This window comes from Salvelinus sp. IW2-2015, linkage group LG28, assembly GCF_002910315.2.
Source record: "Salvelinus sp. IW2-2015 linkage group LG28, ASM291031v2, whole genome shotgun sequence".
NCBI lineage: Eukaryota > Metazoa > Chordata > Actinopteri > Salmoniformes > Salmonidae > Salvelinus > Salvelinus sp. IW2-2015.
This window is the reverse complement of record NC_036868.1, coordinates 22,557,914-22,580,343: the sequence shown is the minus strand read 5'-3', so window position 1 is coordinate 22,580,343 and position 22,430 is coordinate 22,557,914. Positions and strand designations below refer to the sequence as shown.

Here is a 22,430-nt window from a genome sequence, read left to right as displayed (position 1 = left end):
TATTCCAAGTCGGGGGAGCAGAAGCTTGCAGGTTCCTGTACATTTCCCCTATCGCATCATATGTTGGTCATAAAGCAGAGCCCACCACCTTTGCTCTTACGAGAGAGAGCCCGCTTCAAAAAACTGTAAAACCAGCTGGTGGTATGTCAGAGGAGAACCAAGTCTCAGATAAACTGAATATCTTGCAGAGTCCCTCTGGAAGGAGATCCTCGCTCTGAGTTTGTTCATTAATGATTGAACATTGGCGAGTAGTATGCTCGGTAATGGAGGACGGGTTGCCCAGCATCTTAATCTCACTAAGACTCCGCCACTCCGTCGGCATCTTCGCTTCCTACACTCCGGTAGAACTCCCAAGCAGCTAGGCGCCTCGACGAAGAAGCTAGTCCATTGTTCCGCCATCTCAGGGAATTCTGGGAGGTTGGGTAGACGTTGAGTACCCAATAGTTCTACCCAGGTGTATGAAGTAATGCACGAAACAAACTGAAAAGTCTGAACTTGCAATGTTTTATTGAAGCTCGAGTCGAAGCGCCCTCCGTCTGCGCCATCTTAGCCATGTGGTGTTGCTTTAGCGTTAGTCTCAATAGACAGTTGGGTTGCCTCCCACAATGTACCAATGCTCCARCTTACACGTCTGTAGAAGAGACAGTTGGGATAGAGAGGACGAGTCAGAAATGGGACACGCATCACCAGTTACGTCACTGCTGTATCCGCTTGTTGCCCTAGCTAAACATGAGCACAATTCCATCCCACATTTTCAGCTCCGCCTACCCAACCTATTGATTTATTTGGAGAGTTGTCTGTCTGAAGAGGACCCACCCTGGAATAATTTTTCTCCCCTTACGAAATGTCCAAGAGAATGAAACATCCTCCCCAGACTTTGTGCGGTTGCTCCAAGCTCTGGGATTTCCGATACTACTTAAGCATGGTCCCAGATCTCTTTGTGCCATCTTGCCAATTCCAGGTCATTCAACACAAACACATTTGGTGCCAGACTAGTGTCGCATGGCCTTGCTCAGTTCAAACCAGCCTGGGCCTTTTAGCTACCACCATCTAAACTCAAAGAAAGAACTAAGCGAAAACAAGACGGTTGAGGTTGCTGCAGCATAAATAGCTGCAAACAGTGCAGAAGTAACGAGTGCAGCGTCAGTGTTTTTGGAAGCGCGTTGAATCACGGCTGTGATAAATGTTATTGTGAAATCACCCGTCAAAACAAGGAAGTGACGTTTTCTCAGTGTTCTTGTTTCATCAGGCTTGACAGACTCTTGGTGGGTTGAACGAGAGGTCATTCTAGCCATGCTGAACCTCTATATGAGCTTTAGACATAGAAAAGTAGAGACTGGGAGGCAAAAGTGCAGACACGGAATAAAGATACAAATCACCCTACAGTTTTCTTTGGGACAGCATTAGCTGTGAAGCGCTATGTGTCTACATACTCATTCTACAAGCTTTAGCCATAGGTCTACTGATCGTTCTTTACCTTCAGTGAGCTCACTCACTGTGCATCCAGTCAGTTAAACATTTACTATGAGGGGGGGGAAACCTCAGATTTGCACTAGTGGAAAGAAACAATCCCAATGGCATCTAAGAATTTTAAAAGTTTTCTTTCCTGAGGTGCAGTTTCAACATTTGAGCATATTTCTCTACTTAGGGCCTAACCAGCTACAGATGTCTGCTTTAACTGCTGTTGCTTAATTTCAGTTAAAAATAAACGTGAGTGCTATTTCACCGAGGGGATTAGATTACCTGTGGTCGGTAATCAGTCATTTTCGCTAAACCCACTTGAATTAGGACCAGTGTGAATAAATGCCGTCTCAGTGATTTTCACAGGCATGCACGGCTCTGCGGACCGCAGCGACCAGTCAGCTCCCTGTTTTCAAAACCGCCGCGCCCACAATAACATGTCATTAACTCTGACAGAGACAAGTCTCCCTGCATAAAGCCATCTCATGTTTTCGCAAATCAGTTATTTTATTAACCTTTATTTATACAGGCAGTCACATTGAGATAAAACTMTTTTRCAAGAGAGCCCTTAAATCTACAAGGAAATCGTGGTGGAGATGAACGTTTTGGAGGATAGATAGATGACTGTCCTATRTTCATTTGAGCATGGGCAAACCGACAGAGCAGCCGGAGCATATAGGCAGACAGGCAGAGGCACACACACAGCGTCAATGAACCAGCCCGAGGACCCAATGGACCCAGGCACCAGACTGAAGCCTTAATGGACCAGCAGTTGAGGACCGCTGCTTTTCCTTTCATGCTGGTTTTCTTTAGGGGGATTTGGATCGTAAAAAGAAAAACGGAGCCTTTCGTTTGGGCCTCCGAGGCTTTTTGGGAGTTGACTCTGGAATGCACCCGCAGCTCTGAGTCGTGCAGGATGAGACTAAAGGGAGCGTAGTGTGTGTGTGTGTGWGTCTGTCTGACCACACTATTTCCCCAATAGAGAATCTAAGCATGGCCATAGTTCAGTTGTTTTAAACGGTGTGTTCTGTGAAAGTTGGTTAATAACAGTTTTGGATAAAGCCATAGGACATAGGAAGACACAGTTCCTTTCCCATAGTTAGTAAAACTAAAATGTTATTCTCCGTGACATATCGTATATCACCTGTCTTTGGTGTGCATCTACATACTGGACAATGAGGCGGGTGTTGACGCTATGACTCCATGTGTTCCCCAGCGCCGCCGTCACATACCCAGAATCCCTCTCATCAGATGCTGCAACACATAAACAAACATTACARGGGTTCAGTTCAACTTTGAACAGCACTCACACTTGTGTGATGTGTTATCTTTATTTATTTCATACAGGGGACATTCCATGTCATTTCAGCAAGCCATGACACCCACCATCTCAGATTGTTCTGAAATAGTTTCTGTAGTTAGAAACAAATAAGATTAGTATTCCTGAAACAATTTGWTGAAATAAATTTGCTCTCTGAGAATTAAGCTAATTCATTGCACCCAAAATTGGCCATTATAATTTATAGGATTCATATAATATTCAAAGACTATAATACCTAACATCYGATTTGGACCATAATTCTTCCTAACAATTAGTAAGACATGATGAATCCAATACCATGATCAAAAGCCACTCACGGGCCCCCCACCCCAACAACCAGTATACAGTATCAGTTCTCTATGTCTGACAAGCTGCTGCTTGGAGTATTGCTTCTTCAACTTTTGTTATGTACTCCCTGTGAATCTGGTGATGTTTTTTTTYCTCCCCCTGTTCAGAGAAATCAGCCATTGAAGCTTGCATTCTATACAATAAAATAGTGTGAAAGTACCACGTTTTGCTCACTAGATGCCGCTGTACCTGCTACTGCGACAACACTATCAATTTGGCTGGTCTCTTGTGTTTATTAAATGGATTACAAMATTTTCTTTGCAACTTTGGGTAGAAAACCAATAGCTTTTTGCTCATGATGAAAATAAATTGTGGTAAAGAATGCAAGCTACAATTATTTTTTTTGAATTGCCAATTTGTGTGCAATCAATGACCTTCATTTCTGAGATCAAATTATATTTCAACAAAATAATGTTTCAGGAATGCTAATCTTATTTGTTTCTAACAACAGAAACGATTTCAGAACAATCTGAGATTGTGGGTGTTGAAATCCTCTTTCTTGTGCTTTTTGAGTTGGAACGACTCACTGACTGTACAGAAACTTGGCAAATTGAAATCAATTTGGAAACTGCAAATTCAAAACAAACTGCCTTGAAGCCTGAAAAACATATCACTATACAGTAGGTAATGTAAGTATCGTCATGGATTCATCCCCATGATTCATCATTATTCCCAATTTCCACTGTGTGTGTGTGTGTGTGTGTGTGTGTGTTTGACCCTGCAGGCTATGTAATGACCATTAACCAGAAGACAGTCCCAGCCGCCTGACACACTGTTATTATCGCTTGCTTTTGTGTGACCATGGTTCCCTCTGCTCCCATGACACCAATAAACCTTGGCTGGGCCTGGGATGCTAATTCTGTCTGCTGAAGGATGAGCCCTGGCGGGTGGCGGTGTGTGTGTGTCTGAGTGTGTGCATGTGTTCGCGAGTGTGTATGTTCGCAAGCGTGTGAGTGTGTGTGCGTACCCACGTGTGTGTGTGTGTGTGTGTGTGTATGTTGCCGTGTCCTTTTCATTCTCTTCCTTGATGTATTTTCCATGGAGTAAGCAGGGATTCTGCTCGCACAAGTGTCCTATCAGCAACTCTCACTTCCTCAAAACATTTCCTGTGGAAACGTGTGCAAGGCAGAGAAAATAAAATAGCTGCACGACCATGTGACGGAAGTTCTCCCGGCCGGGAAGAGCAGCAGCAGCAGTAGAGAGAAACGATTAATTTTAATATCACAATATACTAGGTAGGAGACATACAGTAGACTAGAGTAGTACTACAAACACTGGTTAAAGGCAATTAAGTTGAAATAGGACTGAATAAACTACGGGACAAAGACAAAAACACACAGTACTAGAAGACCMGCGGTTTCAGAGTCAAACCAAAGCGGAATATAAAAAAAAGCATTGGGCCTTAGTGCATCTAGCTGCATCTTTCTGYACAGCACTTTGAGATACCAGCTGATGTAAGAAGGGCTATATAAATACATTTGATTTGATCTAGCTAACCATTAGGGCTCTTTCACTAACATAATCAGTGTACAACTGGCTCACGAGTTTGGGAGCTGAGGCAAAAGAGAAGGAAAGAGAAGGCCGGAGGGACTGAGAGGCAGACTAAACAAACTCCATGTGCGCTGCAGACATCTGCTGTACAGCTCCCTGGAGAAGGATGGGGGGGGGCACGCCATCAGCCTCTTTCCCCTGCTTAGCTCCCCCTCTGCCTGTTAGACAGGCCTCTAACACAAACACCCAAACCATAACACACACACACACGCCTTCATTCTATACCCCTAACCCCCATCCTAAACCTCCCCTGATCCTACAAAGCCAGCAGCCCACACATTTTCCCACAACTGGCCAGGAACAGAGAGCAGATAGTGTAGAGTCCAAAATCCTGTCCAGTGTTTCAACACACTGTCTATGTCACGACTTGTGCTCGCTGGATGGCTCCTCGAGTGCCACAATAAGTCCTAGTGCAATAAAAGTGTTGTAAAACAACATTCAAGGACATGTGTTACTAGTACATAGCTAAAAGGCCTTGTCCAGCTCGTGTATGACAGAAAACCATACCGTGTTTGCCTCTCTATGCTAATAGAGAAAATGGATATCATATGGATAGCCATCTCTGATAGAGCGAGAGCTCTCTGGAAAGGCTGCCCCGCTGTGCAGAGGAGGAAGTGGCTCAAATAAACATGTCCAGTACAGATTTCAACCTCCCCATTTTCCCCCTCTCAACAACTCTCGCTCAGCATCCCATTCAACTTTTCTCTAGTTGTTTCTCACAATCTGTTTATCTCTCTCGTTCTACAACCCTCTCTCCCCCTCTGCCTTCTGTTTTCCTTTACCCTTTGTCCCTTAGTAAACCCTATTGGTCTAGTGGCTGGAGAGCTCTGTGCAGTGTGGCTGTGTGTGACCAAGCCTCGAGGGTAAGACGGGCAGTCGATTAGGGCGACCGGTTGGGGAGGAGGAAAACCCAATCATGTAGATAAAGTGAGGGCATGGAAAAGTGTCTCAGTGTGTTGCTGGCTGGCTGCACACAGTGGCTCTCCTATCAGAGGCAGTGGAGGAGCTGAGGGGCTTGGATCACTGCAGCCTCAGTCACACACAATCAATGAAGGAGCCCTGCTGTTGACAAAGAGAGGCTGTCTGTATGTCTGTCCACTGAGCCCTGCTGTTGATTGAGTGTCTGTCTGTCTGTCTGTCTGTCTGTCTGTCTGTCTGTCTGTCTGTCTGTCTGTCTGTCTGTTGGGCCCTGCGTTTGACAAAGAAGCTGTCTGTGTCTGTTCATTGCTGACCTGGGTTCAAATACTATGTCTGCTTTAAACTGCCTGGAGTGCCAACTAGGTTCGGTTTGCACTTTTGGGAATATTCTATTAGTTACATTGCACCAGGCAAGCTCAGTCAAACACAGCTCAAGTATTTGAAATTATTTCAAATAGTATTTTGAACCCAGGTCTGCTGTCCTCTGGGCCCTGCTGTCTGTCAGTCAGTCTGCTGGGCCTGGCAAACAGAGGCCAACTGTCTGTCCGCTGGTCCCTGCTCTCCCACAGTGACTGGCCTGTGGCCCCCTCACTCCCATCTAACCCTAGAGGGAGCACGGGGTTAAACCACACCGGATGGCCCAGTTTAGCCTCTATTAAAGGCTATTTTTATTTACACACAAACACCCYGCACAGAGGCAGGTGTGCACACTCATACACACACAGAACACTTCACAGGAGCATTCACACTCCATGCACGGAGTGACCATATCATTACTTAGCAGTGTTAAGTAATGAGCTCACTTCTCACACAAAGATTCCCTTAGGTGGTTGATTCCTCTTTAGTCCCTACCCATATTTAGATGATCCAAACGCTTCAGTATAATCTTGGTTACCCAGAAGTAAAATTCACGTGAAAGTTGTCACTTCCACGAGAGAAACACTACGTTTACTTTTCATCATGAAGTTTATGTTATGASAAAATAAACGCTTGTCACGATGACCTCTCTCTCCCATTACACTAGGAACACCAACCCTCATCCATAACTTTATGCTTTACACTTGCTATTGTGAACAGCTAGCTCAGCCAGCTAAGGGTTTGGGGGATTTTCTATGCCTTGCCTTGGGCATCGCCTGTTTCAAATGCTGGCACCAAACTACTGTTGGCACTGGGCTGGCTATTGAGTTGAGTTTTCATCAAAATGAGGTCAGAGAGAGCTTCAGTTGGACAACTGCAGTTTCACTAGATTAAACACAGAGAGCTAGGACAGACCTCATAGGCATCCAATGTCCCTCAGCGACTGAACTCTTTTCATCTCTAATATTACAAATATCTACAGAAATAAATCTTTCCGACATGAAAAAAAAAAAAGGGGGGGGGTTCCAATAATGAAATGCTACCCATTCAGCTTCTGGCACATAACACTGAAGACAAGCAAAGGATGATAGCAATAATCAGACATACTAATTCAATAACACATTCTCTCTGTACTGATAGCTGGGCTAGAGAATGTGTATAGGTCAGTCCAGCAACCAACCCATCTCTACCTAGTAGTTTCTCTACACACTCATCAGGCCTCCGCAGTACCAGAGGCTACCTGAAGCCCACTTCAGGTCTGAGTCACAGTACTGATCCTAGACCAGGTAGAAACCAGACTCCCCCTTTCCCTCTCCTCAGACTAGACAAAGGGCCTTTTCAGACCTTCCATCATGCGCATCATGCTCGCAACCCCAGCCAAATCCCAGGAGACCATCGATGGGAGAAACCCAAAGGCGACGGAGGCTGACATTTGACTGGAAACCCGAGACGCAGGGATCTCTGGTTGAAAACAGCATAGGTAGAAACCTGCTTGCACGAGACAAAAGGGGGAGAAAAAAGGTGCGGGAGAAAGAAAGGGAGGGATGGCGGGGCTAGAGAAGAGTCAGACCCAGGGAGAGGAGATGTGAATCTGATTACATTAGCAGAGAGAGGGGTGAATCAAATACACCCTACTGTCGAACTCTCGCCCGCCTCACCCCTCCATCCAAGGACATATGGAGAGAGAGAGAGAGAATTATAGAATGAGAGTGAGAAAGAAAGCGAGAGAAAGAAAGCGAGAGCAAAAATTGAAAGAGAGAAACGAGAAAGAGGCAGTCCTTCCTCGAGGGGGAATGACTGTATTTAATGAGAGAGTGTAGTTGGTAAAAGAGAGAAAGAGAGAGTACAGTTACAGGTCAATGCCATGTATCTATTAGATAACGTAAGAGAAAGAACCCGTGTCCCTTTACTCAAAGGCTAGCTTCAGCATAATGTTGCCCCAACATTCATTGGTCCGACTACACCGCCGAGACACAGATCCACACACAGGCTATGCTAAGGRAGTGATGAAGACGGGGTCATTATAACAATACAGGACACAGGTCATAGAATAGCTCTGTTACCAAGGTGATGGTAAACAGTGAGATCAAACAAATCTCTGTGACCCATCAGAGACGCTCCATGTGTTTCAAAGAGTCACACGCAAGGCGACCTGCTACAAACATCCTTGGTGCATCACTACATTAGTATGTGTTGAATCCAATGTTTCATTGGATGGTTAGTATTGCAGTTACATTCAGATGTGATCAGTTAACATGGAGGCTATTTCGTTTGTTTACCTCCCCTGAATGACGCAGCGCCTCTCTCTCCTCGATCGCCCACATGCGTCGTGATCTGGTTGGTCAAGACCACCTAGGAGGGAGAAAATAGAGAAGCATGAAGAGAATATCATGACATTAATACCTTCCACAGAGTGCTGGTTTGCCATGCTAAATGTTCATTTCAAGGTTTTTAGGCAATATCTCAAAGCAATATACCTTAGACTATGAACACAAAATATACCCCMAAAAWATTGGGRAGAAGTTCTGGTAAGTTATTTCTTAAAATGTGTTTTACTTGTCCTCAGATGACTGATGGTCAATAGTAGGTTGGAGGTCATCAACATTAAACGATATGGGTGGTCAATATGTATCCAAACCCAACCAAGCCGGAGACAAAAGTATTCTGAATATCATCCGGTCCAAGTCTGACACAGCAGAATTTTGAGTAAATTCCCTCGAATAATCAGTGGTGGTGGCTCAAAGTAGCACTTGGTGAATCAAATTGGCCTTGATGAAATACCAACATGATAAAACTGTTGCCAATACAACAGACTCAGAAAAAGGAGAGAGGCCCTAGGCCTACCGTCACATGAGCTATAATTGTCCTTTAAGCCTCCAGCCTGACAGAGCTACACTGTGCATGTGAGCCAACTGCGGCTGACATGAGTCAAAGTCCATATGTCAACAATAAGGCTACAATAATAAACTCATGTTTGGGCAGGCAATGAGCTCCCATGTGTTGTTCTAACTAGGAGAAATCCAGAGAAACAACACAGTTAAACTATGAAACCTTGGCTAGGCAATAGATGTAGGATCTTAATTTGRTTCAGTTTGGTACAACAGGAAAATAACCTGRAGCACCAGGAACTGTGAATTATAATTATTGAAAATTGTGTAGGGGTTGATACATTTTTTGTAACGGAAAATATGTCTGACATTTCAAATACATTTTAAAACACAAATACACTACAAGTATTACATGTCCTGAATTTCACAAAAGTTMTCCTGCAACAGGGTGATCAAATCAAGATCTTACATCCAGTAAACTCACACCAAATCAACAATTCCACACAACCTAGGAGCGGAATGGAAGCAAAGGGCTCCAATCTACCACAGTCATCCAGTCTCGCAGAATTTGGCACTGTGTCATACATTAAAACAAGAACCAGTAAATTTAACAACCTGGTTGGTTTGGCCCTGGGTGCTAATAACAAAAGTCTTTACTTGTTTAATCATGATAGCCCTTATAAAATACTCAGTGGGCCACTAGCAAGGTAGGCTATCCTCACTGTGGTTTCTTGTCAGGGCACATTTCAGTTAATAATATGGAGGAGGTAAAGGCAAAACGCTCTGTCAAGTCCAGACAGCCCTCACATGAACCACAACATGCTTGTACGCCAAAACACGGGTGTGGAAAATAGCATTTGACTTACACCGAAGCCTAATGATCACACAAAGGCACACATACAAAATAAAAGACAAGTTAGCTGGCAAATAGGTAATGAATGAGTTTAGATGTTTAGTATAGCATAGGAAAGGCTTAGCGCCCTCAAATTAGACACAAAGCCAGACCTCAAAGCCAGTTCCGCTGTGTTTATTACTATTTATTTTGTTCATTATTCGTCTCTAATCGGGCTGATTTAGACCTACGACACCAGGTGGGTGCAATTTATTATCAGGTAGAACAGAAAACTAGCAGTTGTCCAACTCCAGACCTCGCTCGTGGGGTAAGATTTGAATACCCCTGGCAAAGAGTATAGTATCGTGTATTATAAAATGGGTGGTTCGAGCCCTGAATGCTGAGGTATTGGCTGATAGCCACAGGTATGACAAAACATTTATTTTTACTGTTCTAATTACGTTGGTAACCAGTTTATAATAGCAATAAAGCACCTCAGGGGTTTGTGGTATATGGCCAATATACCAGGGTTAAAGGCTATATCCTGGCACTCCGCATTGCGTCGTGCMTAAGAACAGCCCTTAGCTGTGGTATATTGGCCATATACAACACCCCTCATGCCTTATTGCTAAAGTATAATATAGTATTAGGCAGACGCTTACAGTGTTCAGTAACTGTCAGGATGATCTTGTTGCTATGTAACGTCAAGGTATGTTAACGTGTACATACAGTCATGACATTCTGACGTGGCCACTGCATCCTTGCAGACATATAAAAATAGCTACCAGTAAATAAGCTGTCCATCACTACTATACACGGACAAGCGCCAGACTCTTAGAGCCCCTGGGCCACAGCTGTGAGAAAGGCAACCTGTTCACCTCTGGCAGAGTCCAGAGTCCTGTGTTACTAGCRGGGAGATGGATGTAAGAACTCAGACACACACCCAGAGGACTGAGGAGGAAAGCTTGAGTAACACCGGCCCAGGGACTGAGGTGGTGACTTAAGATTTGTATCTAGTGGAAAGTTCAGGGGAAAGTTGGGTTGGTAGACTAGAAACTGATTTTAATCCCCAGTGCTAATAGCCTGGCTAGGCCAGCAGTTGTAGTAGGGACCTAGTAGGTGAGGTGATACACCTTCAGTGCTTTCCTGCCCTCTAGTGTTGAACTGTGTTACTGACACCGAACAAGGATGCACTGGGGTCAAATAGGGCACATGTATTATTCCTTGTGAGATATGGTATGGATTAGATATTTTATTCCATTTTAGATTTCAGGAAAACATTTCCTACAGAGTGCAATGCACTATTGCCTTTCGCCCTTTCCTTCCAAATCCCACACATAGGGCTGGTTCCTTTGTCTTGGATTACTTTGTGATAACRCTAACATCTAGTGGCCGAATGGCAGTTCTGCAATATATTAGGCAGTCAGAAGTGGTATTAAGGGACTAATGATGTGATGGGGGAGATTACTTTTTAAAAGGATAATTATAATGCAAAATGAAGGTAAATAAAATGACACTGATATCTAAAATATAACAACCCCCTCCAGAAATGAGCCCAATAACATATTGGCCCATATCATCAGTCAGGTGTGCTACTTAGCAATAATCATTATCACCTGATGTAGCACATCAGATGCAGCATAGTGTCTATAAATGAATAAATAGGCTGAGGGTTTCCAATCTGCATTTACCCCATCGGTCTCATCATTAGCTAGATCACAAAATCCAAACATTAGTCTCTCTTGTTGCTAGTTAGCAACATATTGATGACTTGAATGCCCCCCCCCCTCCCCAAAAAAACATTCCACTGGCACTCATCCAAGGATCAGGTACTGTGAATATAATGATGGTCTACCTGTTACACCTGACCCTTGTTACATTTAGCACTGGTCTTCCCTATGCATTCAACCCAATGGCCAATGCTAACGCGACTAAACCATGCCGCTGCTAAAAAAMMCTGGTTCTAAAATGGTGCATTTTAGCCTTCTCATTTCTTGGATTTGAGATGTGTAGCTTAGTAACACTTCAGAAATCGGTGATTCTCCTCTTTTAATAGTGGCCATCAAAACTGCTTTCAAAGTTGTTGTTTTTCACCGCGACTGCATTGARAATGTTGTACAATGACTGGGCATGCATATTTCTTCCCCTGTGCGGCACTCACAATTTGAATTTGCATCGAGATTAATATTACTTTCTCGCATAGAATGCGACAGGCTGAACAATTGAATAAGTAAACTATTCTACTATGGGGTTGTCTAATTTTGGCGTTACTTACTCGTGTTTTTGGCTGTGGAAAATGAAATGTGGAGAACTACAATAACCAAATCAGGTACCAGGTCTCAGCTCCGCCTGGCTCTCATTTGGATCATAGGTGCCGTGTCTCAGATCCGGCCTAATTTAATCCCTGCACACACACTCACAGGGATGTGAAAGGCCTGAGCCAGGTATTTGAGGGTGGCAGCCTCCTGGCCCAGCAGGTTGCTGCGGTGAGTGAGGTTCCCAGGCAGTGTTGTGTCATACTCCTTCCTCACCACTGAGGCCACCGARTCAAGAATCACCAACCCAGCCTTGGAGGAGATGATGTCCTCCTCCAGCCTCTCCAGTCTGGAAGGAACCAAAACAAAACTTTATCAATACCAATATCAGTATTAGAAATAGTCCCTTTCACACAGTTCGCCATCACCCAAAATGCTTCATGGGTCCAGAACATGCTTGAGGTAAGTGAGAGGAGACGATTGAATGACACATTTCAGACAGACTGAAAGCAACATGGCGGCCTGTACCTGTCCAGGACATCCTGACACGTGAGCTCCCGAAAAAGGTGGACACGTCCAGCCATCTCCAACACACGCTCCTTCTCACAGAAGTAGTCTGGAAACCTGCTCTGAGCAATCTCCACTAACCTGGAAGTGCCAAGAACAAAACATTTTAGGCCACACAATGCATTTATAAGACACGGAAGATAAGATTATAGAAGACATTACATCATAGAAGATTATAAAAGATATGACAAGATAATAAATATGCAGGAGGGGAGAAGAGAAAAGGAGGGTGATGAAAGTAAGTCCCAATCACCTCTCTGCTGAGAAAGCAGACTCCGTATCTATGTAGATGACTCCGCTGTCGAGGCCACCCATGTACTTTGGCAGAGTGGCCAGCACACTGAGCATCATACACACCTGGCTCTTCCCACAACCTGAGGGGCCAGTCACCTGAAAGAAGGAAAGGAAGTTTGATGCATTTTCTCTCTCTCCATCTCCTTCACCATTATAAACCTCATCACCATCTCTATACTCAGTAAGGAAGGTGTACAACCTCTGTGAGTGTCCCCCGTGGTAGCCCTCCCTGAAGCAGTCTGTCCAGGGCAGGTAGGGATGTGGAGAAAAACAGGTCAGCCCTCTGCTTCCACACCTCCAACGCCTGAAGAACAATAACAATTTCATTAGACAGAACAGTGAAGTATGACAGTGACAATGGTGATGTTGTTGACTTACGGTGGTCATTGAGGGGGCACAGGCCTGGCTGACTGATTGCAGCAGCATCAACACCTGCTGGTAACTCTGCCCCGCGAGGCACATCACCTCTAGAGGTGTGAGGGACAGCAGGTCCTGGTGACAARGAGCATAGTAGTCACAGTTGCGAAAGGCATCTCGTTTCTACTCCATCTATTCTTTGATGTGAGAATATTAGATAATGGTAACATTTCACATGATATAAACTTGTAATCCACAACGCTAACAGCAACACCAAATGTAAAAAAAAAAAACTCCAGAAATGAGCCTGAGTGCAAACGGTTACCTGGCAAGTTTCAATTTGGTGGCGCTTGAGTCGTTCGCATACTTCGAGTGACACACCTGTTCTTCTGAGCTTTTTACTTGCCATAGTTAACTAGTTAATATGTAAAACATATATTMTTTTTACAAAATGACAAACTCAAAGATACTGGTTTTCCCTTTTGTCTGTGACAAACTTGTTATGTTAGCTAGTTAGCTAACTTCAGCAACAACGAGTGGCTAAAGTTCGCTCCGCAAGTGGCAAACGCTAGAAGCTATTTGCTCTAGCAAGCAAATTATGGCTAAAATATAAGAAATTCCACGTTTTGCAACATAATTACATTTATTTCACTGCCCTGCTAGCTAGCTACATGAGTTCTGTTACCTTGACAGCAGTGTGGCATAAAAAATACCCCCATTTCTGCTTCTTCTTCTTCTTCTTCAGTGGAGTTTAAAGAGGGTTAGCGTCCAATATGTTGCATTACCGCCCCCAACTGAACTATTGTATAAATCCATTACACTTGGTGATCAGTGGTGGAAACAGTACCCAATTGTTATACTTGAGTAAAAGTAAAGATACCYTAATAGAAAATGACTCAAGTGAAAGTAACCCAGTAAAATACTACTTGAGTAAAAGTCTAAAAGTATTTGGTTTTTAATATACTTAGGTATCAAAAGTAAATGTAATTGCTAAAATATTTTATCAAAGTAAAATAACAATTATAAATAATTTCAAATTCCTTATATTAAGCAAAGCAAATGGCCACATTTTCTAGTTTTTTATTTATTTACAGATAGACAATATTCCTGTCCTGCTAAGCGTTCAAAATGWAACGAGTACTTTTGGGTGTCAGGGAAAATGTATGGAGTAAAAAGTACATAACTTTCTTTAGGAATGTAGTGAAGTAAATGTAAAAGTAGTCAGAAATATAAATAGTAAAGTAAAGTACASATACCCGGGRAAAAAAYGACTTAAGTTGTACTTTAAAGTACTTTACACCACTGTTTGTGATACAAAATGGGAAAGGGGAAGTGGGAAAAATATTTTTTTTTTATTACCCTACCAACTACCCACCATATTATTCCACTACTTTAACCCTATCTGATCCTACCCTAGGGCAACAACCTTAGAGGACAGGACACTACCACTCAACACACCCTGTGAAAACATCTGATGTCGATGCAGCTGCCACCACAACTARTGATGCCAATTYAGCAATTTTGTTGCTAGATTTAGCAACTTTTCAGACTACCCTGGCAACTTTTTTYTCAAACAGCACCTAGCAACAAATGTAGCTACTTTTCAAAAWTTATTTTGAACTTTTAGCAACTTTTGAAAAGTGACTCAAACGCTAAAATACACGCATTTTCCCTCTAAATGACACACACACGATTTTCTCTGTCACACACTCAGTCACAACACACGTGCCTGGCTGCAAAARTGCATTGTGAGTGACGTCAGCAGCAGGCCAGCAGCAATTTCAGCAAATTGCAAATCATTGTTGGCTGACTGCAGCAACAGTAGTACGTGTTCGACGAGCCAACAATATAGTTGGTCATGAATGTTTGATCTTGAACAGAACTTACAACATCAATCAACATGTCTCAATCAAAATTATACAGCCATAAGTACAGAAAAGAGTGGGAGTCTGTCTGTACCTGAACAAATGTCAAATCATATTTTTTGCCGAGATGGCCAGTCAATTTGAGTAACGTTATTGTGTATTCTAGTAATGACGCAGTTTTACGTTATCACGCAATGACATCACAATGTCATTTAGCAACTTTTAGCAACAAATCAACCTGCCTCTAGCAACTTACCCTGAAAATGAGTTGGCAACACTGACCACAACATCTATTTTCTGTGACTTATGTTCCATATCTGCAGTACAGTTGATAACCATTGCTATGAACACTAAGAAACGCACCTTACTGAAACATATATAACTCATTGGCCTATCCCTCTGTTCTGGCACAGATCTACTATTGACAGGGACCCTCTCAGAATCCCTCACCCTTAATCCCCCCTCTACTTTCTTCACTGCCTCAGCATACGACTTCTTCTTCCCTACTCTGACCCTGGCCACCTTAACCTGCCTCTCTCGCACCGGACACCTCCGATCCCCAGCAACATGGGCACCCCTACAGTTGACACACACTTTTCCTACCAAAACTACACATTCCTCTGTCCCATGTCCTCCTGCACACTTTCTACATCTTGGAATCTCCCTCCTACACACTGCTGCGACACACCCGTAAACGTAACATCTATAACACCGCAGTATATTCGGCACAAAAGCTCTAACAGAATAACTCATATATCGTGACATTACTTTGTCAGGTAMAGACTCTGAATCAAAGCTCAAAAGAACAGACTGTTTCCACCTCTGTTTCACCACGCTCCCCAACGGATCTGCGTCGCACCAGATGGTGGACGTCACAAACACCACGAATCTTCATCTTAAATTGCTTCACCTCCACACTTAACGCTACCCCAGAAATCCCTCCCGTTAATGGTGCCTTGTGCCTAAACACAGAGCAAGATACAGATCTTTCCCCAAGTTGCGTTGCACAGAGCGCCTGCTCCCTCTGATCACAAACAAACATCACAAGTCCGATTTGGGTTGCCTTCACCGACTCAACAGCACCCACCATCTTTTCCACCCAACCTGAAACCACCCATGCATCAGCCAAAAGTCCTGCTTCCACCCTCTTCAAAAATATCACTCGCACTGGACCTAACTTATCTTTCTCATAACCATGTCCATCAATGCAAGACTCGGGCGCCAAGCTCCTCACAACACCTTCTACCCTTTCCATTTCACCTCCAGAACTTAAACTGTCATCCAGCTCACTCTGTTTAAACTTGAMACCAATCTTCCTCGTTGTTATTACTGGCTTCAACAGATTCACACCCATCGTCTGCCTCCCTCAGTCTTTTCAACCTCCTCTCTCTTTCCCTCCAATCCTCCTCCCTTAACCAATTACCMGACTCCTTCTGAAAATATTTAACTTTTCCAAGCCTTAATCTCTTTTTAGCCTCATGAGAGAGACATGTTAAGCCCTGTACTCCGTCCACTTCAAACTCRTCTGACCCATACCGCCACTTCGCTTTGCATTTTGGTAAATGTAGTCATATGGGACTGTCAAAACCACTGCACTGGGTCCCGATGCAGTCTTTTTAGGCCTGGGTCAGCTTGGTGCATTTCTCATGAAGAATTAATAGAAAACAAAACACATTCTTTCAAATAAAATATATTGAACATTTTGTGCTATTGTGATGTGGTGAGACTGTAAAATAGACAGCAGTAGCAACCATCACGACGTGAAGCAGTCTCACAGGGCTGTGTGATGAAATTACAATCTCAAATAAATGATATCTTGCCTATCGTCTCTCTTTCTCACTCTCCCTTTCTCCCTCTGTCTAGACCCCATCACTCCATCTCCCCCAGCCTATGTCTGTATCAGTCCGTCTATTGTTTGGAGTGTGACTAGTGCAGGATGGAGGCCCATGTAAGGCCATAATGGCAGGGTTCTCCCTTATCACCAGAGAGATAAGAACCGCTTCTGCACCCAGAGGTTGGGAGCCGTGTCCCTGTCKCTGAAGTGGCCAGTTAAAATAGAGGATGACTAAAGAGTACTGATAAGAATACCGGTAGTTTGCTCTGCCAAGTTATCCCTAATGGGAAAGGGGCAACACAACGGACTATTGGGACAGTTTTTGTAACACGTGTAAAACAACATAAGGACACTGGGACTTAGGTAGGGTTCAATATAGAGTGCGTGGCAGAGGATAGGTAGAGACAGATGGAGGACCATGGGAGAGATCAGTCTGGAGACTGGGGAACGGAGCTTGGGTGAGGTCTGATCGTCTGCTATCGAGACAAAAATGTCCCTAACACCAGTTCCATCCATTCTTGGTCACTGAGCCAAAAAATGAGGTCCTGGACAGACCATTCTGAAGGGGTTTATTTTATGATTAGTGCATTCCCAGGCTCCAGAGGGAAAGCAACAAAGCTGTTTCCATCTACATTTATTCTCTTCATGTGTGTTTATCTTATTATAAAAATACAATATGCATTAGTTGGATTTTAATGGAATGGTATTTTTCTTGGAATCAAATCAAGATTTCATGTAAATAATTGTGAAAAATGAGGTGGACTATCTGTCAGAGTCTTCTATAAGGCTTCTTGGTCATGCCTCGTTGCCTTAGCTTAACTTCTGAACCAAAAAAAATGTCTGAATCTTTCTCTCAACTCTTTTGAACAAATATCCATTATTATATTAATATGGCATCATTTAGAAAACAATCCATTTAAATCCGTTCTCTTCTGAACAAATTCTAAAGCATGACTGTAACAATGATGGGCGGATTGGCCGTCTGGCAATTCTGGCAAATGACAGCCTGGCCAGACCATCTTTTATTAAGGTGGGCTGGTCGAAATAGACAGGCCCATTAGCCTGTTTTTTTAATGAATTTTGTGCTATTTCTCTGTTGTCATAATCTTCTATATTAATCATTTGTCTGAACAGTGGGCCACGGCTGGCGCCACTGCCAAGATGGACCATTTTTTTGATTGGCTGAGCTGAGGTGATGCAGATTCACATCCAAAGTCAAACGCGCATCATCAAAGAGAGTGAGACCCATTCTGACTCTGTCAGTCACTCAGTYAAAACAGAAAAACGGAACGGTGGTGCCGAAAAAGTTAGAGACCAAAAAGGCCGATGCTGCTAAGTGTGAAATTAACCAGATTATTTGCTAAARGTTCTGGTTCTGCTGGTCTGAGTGCTGAGTTTGTGAGAAATGATAGATACACTGCCATGGTGCAGTCGAGATAGGAAGAAAACAGAGAAAGACACACTCACMACACTGATATAGAACTGACAGTTAGGCCTAATATTTTGCCTGTATATTGTATTAAATATGTTTCATACCTACTATAGGCCTGGTAGACTAATTAGGGAAGGGGTATTCGGGGAACATTTAGACTCTAGGCTACTTGCAATATAGCCTAACAAGTCAATATTGGCTGTTATAATACTTAGGTAAGGCAATAGCCATCTGCTAAACATTTATTTATACAGTGCTTTTTGCTAGTCATCATGTATTCAATAAAGGTAAAATCAGGGAGTGTATGTGTATTTGAATTGTTTTATCAATGTATATTCGCTTAAGAATCTCAGTCTCTTCAGCCAGGTGAGTTAGTCTATGAGCTGTAGTAACAAGTGACTCTGGTGTCGGATTACATTACATGGCCACTGCAGTGAGTGCTGGAAAGTCCTGCCTATCTCCCACTTATTTCAKTCGATGAAAGGCCTGTCACTTTTGGGTAGAAAGATACTTAATGTGTGCAGCACAGTCAAACAAAGCACAACGMTGGAAATCTATTCGCATCCATATAAACTAGTCCGGCATCGTTATTTGACAAACAGATTGTTTTATATTGAATTCAATAGAAGAAAAGGGAGAGAGGTACAGAGAGMAACTGGCAGCTCCTTAATGTAGCCATTGGCTACAGCCAAAACATTAAGGAACAGGTTGTCTGTCTCCTCTGTCTCTCTCTCTGTTTTCTTCTATTGAATTATATGTAGCCTAATACTTAAACACTTATCTAAAGTGGGCAGGGGGAACACTTGAAATGCACTATTTTTAAATATGTAGTTAGGCTGTTATAAGCAAATGGCTATCTATAAGGCATTTATTCAGTGATTTTCTTCTTTGTCTAATTTATGTGTTTATTCATTCACGACTAGGATGGGTAGCACTTTATTTTAAGAGTCCATAATAAGTMATTTATAAAGTGTGTGTTCACCATTTATTAATCATCACACCCACATTCATAAACCATTTACTAATCATTAGTAAAGTATTTTTGCATTCCCTAATCTAAAGTGAGTGCTATTTTACTGAAAGACCAGTGTAATTTCTCACAAAATTGGGATGCCATTGGTAGACAATCCTGCTGTACCTGGTAAAADAACAAGCACACAACATAGGAGGCTTAAGGAAATATATGTACATGTGTGAATAACTTGCTTACTAACATTTACAAATGTGGGAGTAATGAGTAATAAATGTTGAACAAACGGTTTGTAAATGCCTTATAAATGGTTTACTCTGGACCCTTCAAATAGTGTTAACCTGCCAGTTTATTCATATTTTGGCTATATATTATATATGTAATAGAAATGAACCCTTAGGATGGGACATTTTTATTCCTTCACAATTAGGATGCTGTATGTTCCTAGCACAGGCTAGGAACATACAGACCACATACACTCACTGGACAGTTTTTTAGGTACACCCATCTAGCATCGGGTCAGACCCCCCTTTGCCTYCAGAGCAGCCTGAATTCTTTGGGGCATGGATTCTATAAGTCGGAAACGTTCCACAGGGATGTTGGTTCATGYTGGCGCRATGGTATCACACAGTTGCTGTAGACGGGATGATGGTACACCACCGCACCAGCCTGTACCGTTGACACCAGGCAGGATGGGTCCATGGACTCATGCTGCTTACGCCAAATCCTGACTCTGCCATCAGCATGACGCAACAGGAACCGGGATTCCTAGGACCAGGGGATGTTTTTCCATTCCTCAATTGTCCAGTGTTGGTGATCGCRWGKCCACTGGAGCTGCTTCTTCTTGTTTTTTTACTGATAGGAGCTTAGCAGTGTGTGGGTAAAATCACTGGGGAAGCAAGTGTCATACAGAACACCAKGGTTCCCCCAACTGGYGCCAGGTTTTATTYGGCCTCCCAAGTTTTCTGTAGAATTTTCATCGTTTCATTGGACATAATATATGGTAAAAACACCAGGAAATCAGCTCCAATAGATTTACATTTGGGAAACCACTGGGCCAGTAACTGAAAGGTTGCTGGTTCAAATCCCCAAGCCGACGAGGTGAAAAATCTGTCTGTGCCCTTGAGCAAGGCACTTAACCCTAATTGCTCCTGTAAGTCGCTCTGGATAAGAGCGTCTGCTGAATGACTAAAATGTATTTTCATGGATAGTAGAGAGACACGTGATCATATACAAATATAAGCAAGGTTTGAAATTATTATGTTTTAGTAAAATATTACATCTGTTTGGGCTTCTTGCGRTGAATTTGCAGTCTACGAATTATTTGGAATTATKCCCCCCCCCCCCCCCCCCCSCCMCCATCTGAAGAAATCGACCCGTGGCTGAATCTAGTTGATGATCCCTGCAGTACACGCTTTTATTTTTTGTTGTCCTCGGCTACCTGAATAAAATGCTTGCTCGCTAGCCTAACTTCCAGCGTTAGCTAGTTAACATTAGCCTTCTACATCTAGCTACATATTGACCTTCCAYACTCTCAGGCCAGGGGCACAACAATGTATGAATTAATAGTTGGATGAGAATCGCCRTTATAATCATTGGCCAGTATGGAGAATTAAGTAAAACCCCAAGTCCAAATCCCTGTCTCCATCCATGGCTAATTTAGGAAATAGACAATTTTAGCAAGCTGGCTAGGTGGCCACTGGAGGACAACAAAACAACGAGACGCAACAAGTAAATTTTTTCTGTTAATGATGTAAACTCTCAATGGGATTTGATAGGAGTGACGCCACATCCAAGCTGGCTTCCCTTGACACTTTTTTTGGTTCACCAGGACCATTCACAGTTGAGCACGCTCAGTTTAGCTCAACGCTGATAGGCTMATTTTTTATACTTTTTTGTCAAGGGAGGCCAGATGCTAGCTGACTTCCCTTGCCTTCAATGCWACAGGTGGCAACAATGTCGTACTCTTTATGACCAGACAGCATCAGATTGATGGCCTACACATAGAGAGAGGGGCGCTGTTTCACTCGCTCGGATGCTTTCTCCTGTGAGATACATTCAGCCTATTGTGAATTGAAGGGAAATTATGAAACACAGAGAGACGAAAGAGAAATTATTGTTTTTTTWATTTTAATTAATTGGTCAATTTTTKGGGGAAGCCTGGCATCCATTGGCATCCATGAATAGACAGCTCAGAGGTGAGTGCAGTGGAGGTAGGCAGAAAACAGAGAGATACAGATGTATTGCCAGTTCCTTAATATGTTGGCTCTATATGTAATAACAATGAACAYATACAGACGGACAGACAGAGACAGATTGTCTGCAGAGAAGATGTAGAGACAGACTACACAACAGGGGGGCAACAGAGGCACATCTATAGCAGTGAGGTGTATCACCATGAGCTGGTTAAAAAGAGCTGATTCAAAAAGGCAAAGGACTATGTTTTTTCACCGGTCAATGGTACAGGAAAAGTTGAGTAATGCTGTACTATAAATGCCTATGTTATGTGTCAGTAGCATTACCGACTGTGTGTGTAAGTAGCTGGGGTGCGCACGGTGCGTGAAGTGATGTGGGCTGGTGTGGCTGAAATGCCAGGGCAGATTTTTTGTCCCAGTCCACCCTGGTAACAACTGTAACAACTGTCATGACTGTAAGGACAGGTACAAATCCTGTCATAGAGTCAGTCTGAACTTTTAATGAGACCACAAAAGGATTAGATTGTTTAGCCTCTTTAGGATTCAAGATCATTTGTAGCAAATATCTAATGTACATTATATGAATGCCAAGAATCCACAGTAGCCTACAGTATCTACAGTAACAGCATCCTTGGGACTTGTAGAGCATCACTTAACATTCTGTCTAAGTAGGACAGGGGTAGGCCTATAAGAGAGTATCCTAACAACCACATGAAGCTGAAACAAACAGAGACATCCAGTGTTGGGAGCGTAGAGGAACTGTCCCTGTTACGTTCCAATGTGATTAATCGAGKTCACATACAGGGACACCTGATATAGAAGTGATGACATCCACTCTCATGGAAATGATTCACAGTAGCCTGCTGTGATGCCACATTTAAAATTGGCTCCCAAATAAGAAACAACCACAGATATACTGCTGCTACTGGGTATATTTTGGTTTAAATATGTATAACGTTTATGTTAAATCTCTGTCCTCGTGGATTAGGTTCTAGTCTGCTGTGCAGTAGCCAAAGGAGCCATTTTTACAGTATTGGGACGAGGC

General features: G+C 43.0%; 1 protein-coding gene across 5 annotated transcripts in view; it reads right to left on the bottom strand.

Annotated features, from left to right (window-relative positions):
- Window positions 1-16,385, bottom strand: part of rad51b (RAD51 paralog B) — a 68,264-nt gene extending 51,879 nt beyond the window's left edge. The window contains exons 1-9 of one of the 5 annotated variants that reach the window (XM_023974274.2): window positions 13,775-14,042; window positions 13,415-13,504; window positions 13,111-13,224; window positions 12,932-13,036; window positions 12,692-12,828; window positions 12,400-12,519; window positions 12,037-12,220; window positions 8,236-8,308; window positions 2,606-2,715 (exon numbers count right to left, since the gene is read on the bottom strand). In XM_023974274.2, the coding sequence (XP_023830042.1) occupies window positions 2,606-2,715; window positions 8,236-8,308; window positions 12,037-12,220; window positions 12,400-12,519; window positions 12,692-12,828; window positions 12,932-13,036; window positions 13,111-13,224; window positions 13,415-13,498 (927 nt within the window). In that variant the 5' untranslated portion in view covers window positions 13,499-13,504; window positions 13,775-14,042. Of the gene's footprint in view, window positions 1-2,605; window positions 2,716-8,235; window positions 8,309-12,036; window positions 12,221-12,399; window positions 12,520-12,691; window positions 12,829-12,931; window positions 13,037-13,110; window positions 13,225-13,414; window positions 14,079-16,244 lie in introns of those variants that run through there. The other 4 variants (XM_023974276.2, XM_070435944.1, XM_023974275.2 and 1 more) reach the window with 4 other exon arrangements.
- Between the last annotated feature and the right edge of the window lie 6,045 nt (window positions 16,386-22,430).